At 54.3% G+C, this 7,812-nt stretch overlaps 4 protein-coding genes across 5 annotated transcripts; 3 read left to right on the top strand and 1 right to left on the bottom strand.

The window, feature by feature from the left end:
• Positions 1-82: 82 nt before the first annotated feature.
• Positions 83-373, top strand: KVP17_000610 (uncharacterized protein; the record flags this gene model as incomplete). Its single annotated transcript, XM_068515279.1, has 1 exon — positions 83-373. One exon carries the CDS (start codon positions 83-85, stop codon positions 371-373), a length of 291 nt encoding a protein of 96 aa, XP_068379561.1.
• Positions 374-432: 59 nt separating this feature from the next.
• On the top strand, positions 433-1,971 carry KVP17_000608 (uncharacterized protein; the record flags this gene model as incomplete). The annotated part of the gene is made up of 1 exon (XM_068515276.1): positions 433-1,971. The coding sequence occupies one exon, from the start codon at positions 433-435 to the stop codon at positions 1,969-1,971; it is 1,539 nt and encodes a 512-aa protein (XP_068379558.1).
• A 160-nt stretch (positions 1,972-2,131) lies between these two features.
• On the bottom strand, positions 2,132-5,142 carry KVP17_000609 (uncharacterized protein; the record flags this gene model as incomplete). Of its 2 annotated transcripts, none has more annotated exons than XM_068515278.1 (3): positions 2,132-4,711; positions 4,741-4,840; positions 4,868-5,142. In XM_068515278.1, the coding sequence occupies 3 exons, from the start codon at positions 5,140-5,142 to the stop codon at positions 2,132-2,134; spliced, it is 2,955 nt and encodes a 984-aa protein (XP_068379560.1).
• Positions 5,143-5,308: 166 nt separating this feature from the next.
• On the top strand, positions 5,309-7,675 carry KVP17_000611 (uncharacterized protein; the record flags this gene model as incomplete). Its single annotated transcript, XM_068515280.1, has 1 exon — positions 5,309-7,675. The coding sequence occupies one exon, from the start codon at positions 5,309-5,311 to the stop codon at positions 7,673-7,675; it is 2,367 nt and encodes a 788-aa protein (XP_068379562.1).
• Between the last annotated feature and the right edge of the window lie 137 nt (positions 7,676-7,812).

Below are 7,812 nucleotides of genomic sequence, written 5' to 3'. Positions count from 1 at the left end.
GATACGAGAAGGTGGTAAGATCACCGCCATAAAGAAAGGAGACACCCAGACGCGAACCTTTCACTGGAAGAGCTCCAGTGACATGACTCGACTACAGTGGCGATGGGGAGACTCCAAAGCAGGCCAATTCGACGACAGTATCGGCGCTAGTCGTATCAAGACCGTCGCAAAGCAGGCGCTGAGTCAGTGGGCACAGGACCTCCAGCAGAAGGGCACCATAAAAACTGACGGGTTCCTGTTACTGATGGGCGGCTTGACTCAGCAAGATCGCGTTCCGCTAGAGATGGTCCTGAAGTTCAAGATGCGAAATCAGAGAGACACGCTGTTCGAGGCTCTCTCTGAATGGAGAGAAGCGGCCACGTTCGGGTTCTGATGCGTTCAAACCAACATAACTGCATGATGACGGCACGTCACTTAATAGTATATTCCTCAATGGCCGCTAAGACGTTCCTTCAGAAGTTTGGCATCCCTCCTGATGCCGTTGTCCAGGCCCCAGGGCGCGTCAACATAATCGGAGAGCACGTGGACCACCAGTACTACCCTGTGTTTCCGTGTGCAATCAACCACCACATTGACGTGGGCGTCGCGAAGACCATCGAGGGTTCTCTGCTGACGATTAAGCATGCGGACTCGGCGTACGAGACCTTCGACTCTGGGGAGGACTTCGCCAGCATCCGCGTAGGACCGAAGGGGACCTGGTGGAACTACGTCATCGCGGCATACCTCGGGTGTGTGGAGTACTTGATCACCAACGACATCGAACGCGCTGGAAAGGTCATTGACGGGGCGAAGGGACTAGGCGATGCCTGCGTTTCCGTGGATGTTCGCGAGAGGCTGCCACGGCTGCGGATTCTGGTTCAGGGCAACGTGCCAATCGCTTCCGGCGTCTCCTCCTCCTCGGCACTATGTGTAGCCAGCGCTCTCGCTGTTGCCTCGTGTGTTTGGGATGTCCTACCGTTCAATCGCAATCAGCTGGCCGTTCTAGTAACCGAAGCTGAACGACACTCTGGCACCGCTGGCGGTGGAATGGACCAGGCCGCCATCTGCTTGTCTGAGGTGGGCAAGGCCTTGAAGATCGAGTTCAAACCCCTCACCGTTCATTGCAACAGTATGCCAGAGGGTAGCAGCCTCGTGGTTGTCAACACTTGTGAGCCGGCGGCGAAGGCTCAAGCTGCTCCCTTCATGTACAACAAGCGCGTTTTCGAGCTAAGAGTAGGAGCGTACTTGCTGTTGAAACGCGGATGTGAGGTTCTCGGATTGGCTGCGCCTTCTGACCTCGACGCTGCTGACAGCACCTACGTCCTGAGGCAGGTGCAGCAATACCTGGGGAAATCTCTGGTCGAGATGGCCAACCTGACTAGGGACGTCCTCAAGAGCAATTCTATGACGAAGGATGATGTGGAGGCGGTATTCCCCAACGCAAAGAGACAGACGCTGCTGCAGTACGTAGGGGAAGACGTGTGGCATCTGAACGACTCATTTGACGTGATGCGGCGTTGTTTGCACGTTTTCGAGGAGACCATCCGAGTGGAGGAGTTCGAGCGAGTGTGTAACTCGGAGGCCACCGCCGAAGAGAAGGCTGTGAAACTTGGCGAGCTGATGAACCAGTCGCATGAAAGTCTCGGCTCTCTCTTTGAATGCTCCTCCGACGGACTCAACAACGTTACCAAGCTGGCCCGCGAGGGAGGTGCTCTTGGGTCCCGTCTAACGGGCGCAGGTTGGGGCGGCTGCACCGTGTCGCTGGTCAAAACCACTGAGGTTGAAAGCTTCATCAAGCACATGGTCGACTCTTACCTCATTCCCGCTCTCAGGTTGCAGATGGAAGGACAGTCCGACACTGTGATTCCTGTGCCTGACAAAGGCGTCGAGAACGCAACAGTTGAAGACTTCAAAAACCAGGCGTTCGCTGTTTTTCCAGGCAAAGGGGTGGAGCTGCAAAAAGGCGACGGCAGTGTTATACCTCTCTGTTAATAATTAAGATATTCAACTTAATGTTCATCTGAAATGTTCATCTGAAATTCTTTAGATATTCAACTGAAATTCAACTGAAATTCAACTGAAATTCAACTGAAATTCAACTGAAATTCAACTGAAATTCAGTTTTTTGTTGTAAAAAAACAAAATCGCATCTTCAGCGCCTTTCAATATCTTGTACCGCAGAACGAACCGTCTTCGTGTCGAAGCCCAGAGTCGACATCGTATCCTGCCGCCTCCCTCTCGAAAGTGACCGCAGGCGACTCCCGACCGTCTGCAGGCGGGTTTTCAGGGACCGCCCTTCAGCTCTCGGAGGCCTAGAGTCCAGTTGGAGCACAGGCACAGGCGTGCCGCGTGGAGCCTTAGACTGGTCGTGGTCCCAGACCAGATCCTCGATGTCGATGCTGGCCTCGGTCATGGCATCGTCCTCGGTAGTGAACACAACCTCCAAGGGCTGCACATTACGGGGAACACATTTTAGGTGACTTGGCGTCTCAAGGACGTATTCTGTCCTGGAGGTTAAAAAACTCTCGTACGCCTCCAATGCACGGCCATGCAGCATAACTCGAGTGAATGGCAACATTCGCGACCGTACTTCAGACATAGGTGCACATGCTTGTCGGCACCTTTGGACGTAGGTCTTCCGGGCGTGAGCCTGAACCCTTACCGTCGGTCGATGTCTGCATTTAGCGGTCTCCTTCAGGCTCTTCAGCTCCCACATGGCTTCGATGAGGTTGACTAACGGTTCGTACTGCTGCAGCATCAGCCGTTGGACAGCTAGGAAGGCGTGCTGGGTCTCCGACTTGAGGAAGATCATCGTTTTACCCACTTCCCACTCCTTTCCTTGGGTGAATTTCTTGTCCTGGGACATTTGTGTGCACAGGGCCACCGCTAGCTGCTTGACGCGATCCATGTCCCGTATAGCGTGGGCCGCGTTGATGTCGTTGGTGATTCCCATGTTGACGAATCTGAACTGCTGGGCGAACTCGAAGAATCCCCTCTTGTAACTGAACCCGACCTTCTTCAGCTGCAGCGCCTCCAGGATGGACAGGGAGAACAGCTGGTTGAGTACCTTTGTAGCGTGGAAATCGTGGTACTTCTTGGTGTCATTTGGCTTCAGACACCGAATAAAGTGCGGTTCAGTCGATAGAATGATCGACATCATCTCGTCCAACTGCTTTAGGAACTGACTGGCAATCAACTGGCCCTTGGCCAGCTTTCCACGCACCACCTCCACCTCAGAGAACATGGCAGTCACCACAGGGGACTCTGCCGCATGACAGCACTCGGCCAGGTCTGCCTTGAGCAAGTCCATGTTCTTGCCGATGAAGCCTGCGGCATCGTACTCAATATCGGAAATGGTGTGTGTGATCTTGAAGGAAGTCTTGGACCTGTTGCTCAGTGAAAAGACGTTCTTGGCTATAGTCCTGGAGCACACGCTCACGAAGTTAGAGTCGGTGTTCCCTTTGGCGACGCATGCGTCTTCGAGCGCGGAGAACACAGAGCCTCGTTTTCCGATGAGCGCGTCAATAATATGGGCGTTCGATGTGAACCGCAGCTCTGTCGTAGCGACGCCCTCCTCTCGATAAATACGAGACTCCTTCTCGAAGACGACATCCGTGAAGTTCTTTTGAAGGAACTCGTTGGTAACGTTGATCAACAACTGCTCCAGAGAGTTGTGGTCGAAGACCTCGAAGCCGAAAATGTCAAGCATGCCCATGAAGACGTCGAAGCCGGACGGCGGCTCGATTTTGCTGTTCAGTCTCGCGATGATCCACTGAAAGAGCTGGTTGTAGTACGCCTTGCACAAAGACTCCTTCAACATCTGCGCGTCCCCGGACGAAACGCGCTGTCGGATAACCTCAGACCCGACCTTCCTTTCAGTGACCAAAAAGGCTTCACTGACCTTCTTGGTGTTATTTGCCATGAATAGCAGCTCGCATGCGTCCTGGAGCACCTTCTCATCGACGTCGGAGATCGCTGCGGCTTCCACGCCGTCGAGTTGCACGGATTCAAAGGTTACATTGCCGAGTAGCAGCACGCCTGAGACGATCGACCAGATTGAATCGATCTCGCTTTCGGAGAGTTGCATGCTGAGGAATGACTCACAGACCTCTTGGTACTCCTTGCTGTCGTCAATTCCGGGCGCATCGTAGGTGCCCCCACCGAGTAAGGACTTATATTTTGAGATGTCAAGAAGCTTGTACCTTGACTTCAAGTTGGCTGGCAAACTCTTGGCCAGCTGATAGAAGATGTGATACGACCTCTCATCGGCCTCTTGGGAAACCACCCGTACTTTCTCGAGGAGAAACCCCTTAACGGTTCCGTACTCAATGCCACCTTTGGCCGCAAGCTGCAACATCATAAACCGGCCAAAGCGGGAGCTGTTATTGTTTCGCGACGTCTTCGCGTTGCCAAATGCTTCGAGCACCGGGTTGGCAGCCATTATGGCTTTCTGAATGTCCGACTCGCCAGACATGCCCTCGCGAAACGCAAAATAGCGCATGCAGTGTTTGGTAGCCTCGGTTTTCCCTGCTCCCGACTCCCCTGTGACGACGATTGCCTGGCTCTTCTTAGCCGTAAACAGGCTATCCACTGCCTGTCGCGAAATACCAAAGGTATGTGGCTGTAGGCGCATCAAATCCGGAGCCGTTTTGTACTTCTTGATATCGGAGTCGCGACAGTTGCCTAGATCTCGGAACGGGTTGATCGCGATCAGAAGCGGGTCAGCGGTGGTCTGTGTTAACTCGTCCTACGAGGGCTTACGTAAATCTGATCCTTCAGGTAGCGCTGCCGGAGAAGGTCCAGAACTGCGGCGGTGTTCTCGTGTACGAGACTGCCGATATCCCTGATAGCCTCAACATCGCTGAATTATTCTTAAGACGCTTCTCACTCATTGTCGTTGGCGTTAAAGCACTGCTTGACTGGAACTTTAAAGGGTGTCTGGTCGAGCTTAGAGTCAACGGGGCGAAGGGAGACCGTGGTCTCATCGGAGTCAGGAAGGACGATACACTTTGTGAAAACAACAGCCTCTTGACCAGTCAGCGGCCCCTTGTCAGTCCACACGCAGAGGTTCTTGGCCACTTTTCCGCCTACAGTAGCGTTAACCGCGCTGCTGGCGCGCATTAAATACTTCGCTGCTCCCTTGGCTTTGGTTTTGGGAGGCATAACTCACAATTGGCCATTACACGTGGAGCTTGCCCTCTGCCAACAAATACCTGAGACTTTATGGATCGAAGGCCGGCTGCTACATGTACGGATCGAAACGGGATCACACTGTTTGGCTTCGTGGTTGTGTAACGCCACTGGTTTTTAGTCAAAATGGCACAAATCCATGAGACTCCATCACGCTAAGTTTGACAACGCCGCGTCAGGGCTTGAGAGCGTGATCCTAGGCTCGCTGAGCATCTGTGGGGAAGAATATCGAGGATCCCGTCAAAGAGAGAATCAGGTCACGCCAGGTAATGGTGGGGTACGTAAGGGGTTGGACCTCACGGCCCCTTCGGTCAGTTCTGCACTTGGATCGCTTGACTTGGGTTTCAGCTTAAAGTTATTCGGCGACATTTGTTTAGATGACGACACGCCTGGAATAGAGGAGCGGAACACCCGAGGTCCTCTGCTAAGCATGAGTCCCGTCGGAGTCCAGTCCAAGAGCGAGGGCATCGCCAGGTCCGCTATTCGCCCAGTTGACACGCCTCGAATAGAGGCGGAGTGGAAGGCTCCGGAGCCAATCACCTGGGATCCTCTGCCAAGCGTGAGCCCCGTCGGAGTCCAGTTCCTCAACGAGGGCTGCTCTCAGAGCGAGGGTGTCGCCAGGTCCGCTATTCGCCCAGTTGACACGCCTGGAATAGAGGCGGAGTGGAAGGCTCCGGAGCCAATCACCTGGGATCCTCTGCCAAGCGTGAGCCCCGTCGGAGTCCAGTTCCTCAACGAGGGCTGCTCTCAGAGCGAGGGTGTCGCCAGATCTACCTGCCTCGCCGTCACTGGACCGAGTCTTGGCGATGGAAAACGCAGCCACGAGGTAGCCTTCTCGTACCCGGGTCTTGTTGAACCAGGAACTTCAGCCGACATCCAATTTTCGGAGAAGCCGACCCCTCTGTCTCCGTGGTCTGTCTCCGAAACGGAGCACTTGGACACCATCAACCCCCACTCTCTGGCTGCGAGTCTCTTCGAGAATTTTCCAGACCCCGCACAACCTGCTGCATGCCGTCCGAGGTATGTTCTACAGAACCTCTGGAACCCAACCACCAACAGTTGGGATGTCCGCTGCTCTCGTGATATGGCCCGAAGGTCCTTTGCTGTCGCAGTCGGCTCGACTTCACGAGCTACGTTCATCGAAGCTGAAACGTGGAGACTACGCCACCGACGTAACCATCTTCCCACCGCCAATGGGCTCCCTCGAGGAATCAGTTTCGACAAGCGCACATCCATGTATCGAGCTCATTATACCCTTCCGGGCTGTAAGAGAACCTCTAAGTGCTTCGACACTGCTGATCTTGGGGACGTGGGGGCGCGGCTTGCCGCTGTCAAGTTTCTAGAGGAGCAAGATCTGGTCACGGCTCGCTCCACTGCTGACAGGCGATGTTCCGTCGGCATCGCAGCTCCAACTTCCAAGATTGACGTCCCAACTAGGAGTGATGACACTGGAACTGCGGTTCATGTTGTCACAGCTGTGATGGGAGGTGAAACTGAGTTTCCTGTTGTCGCAGCTGGAACTTCTAATGATGACACAGCTGGGAACGAGGCCACTGAAAGAACGATTCACATCGCAGCGCCTTCTGATGACTACGACCAATCTACTGAGAATACCCCTAAACTTCGTTGTTCGAGCTGCGTTAGTAACGTGCGCTGGGTGGATAACCGACGCAGCTGGGCTGTGATGAGTCGAAACGTCCGGGAAGCAAAATTTTTCCCCGCAGGCACCGTTGGCGAGCAGGAATCACTCATACAAGCAGTAATTTGGCGTCGGAGGTCACTGCGAACAAAGCAGAAGCGCTTGCGTCGGGGAATCACCTGGGATTCGCAACGCCAGTGTTGGTGTGTGCGGGGCGATGCCGTTTTCAAAGACGCGAAGGTCTTCTATGCTGCCGGCATAGGCCAAGAAGAAGCGTTTACCGCCGCCACCGACTACCAGAGGCAGCAAGACGTGGTTGTTGCACGCCACAGTGTGGAGCGCTTGCTGTCGGAACTCCAGCGCACCACCAATGACCCTATGGCCCGTCTGAAGGAACGGCTATCTCGCGAGACACCCGCAAAGAGAACGGATCCAAAACGCGGAGTCAGCTACCGTCTAGTTTGTATGGTGCAGCAGGTGCGGTGGTGCCCCATCACCCAAATGTGGCAGGTTTTCAGTGACAATCGTCGTCGGCTGACCCCCGAAAAAGTGTTCCCCCTTGGCGGTGGATCCCGTGGGGAAGCGTTAGTGGATGCAGTAGCCTGGCAGCTGACGTGTTACCGGACAACTGATCCTAACAAAACCGGCTACACTGGCATCGTGTGGTGCGGAGATACTCACGGATGGCGTGCTAGGTTCTTCCGTCTGAGCGGCGAGCAGGATACGAAATACTTTATGGCCGGTGATGGGCATCAAAAGGCGAAGAAGAGAGCCATCGAATGGCTCTACCAGCAAGATCGAGAGAAAGCGCGTCAACTGGTGAAGCTGCACGCTTCTGAACAGCAAAAACTTGTGATGTCGCAGTAATGTGTCACACTTTAGCCTCGTCATCTTTTTGAATCACGGCCGCCGGTTCTATGTAGAAAAACCGCACCTGACAGAACAGAACGCTCACCAAGCAAGCCGCACAAACGAGTAAGAGCCACGGTCCTTGATGGTCATAG

This window comes from the organism of the source record quoted next (genome assembly GCF_019968985.1).
Source record: "MAG: Porospora cf. gigantea B chromosome Unknown PgB_NODE_1110_length_7812_cov_114.407, whole genome shotgun sequence".
In the NCBI taxonomy this organism is placed as follows: Eukaryota; Apicomplexa; class Conoidasida; order Eugregarinorida; family Porosporidae; genus Porospora; species Porospora cf. gigantea B.
This window is presented reverse-complemented; position numbering and strand designations above follow the sequence as displayed.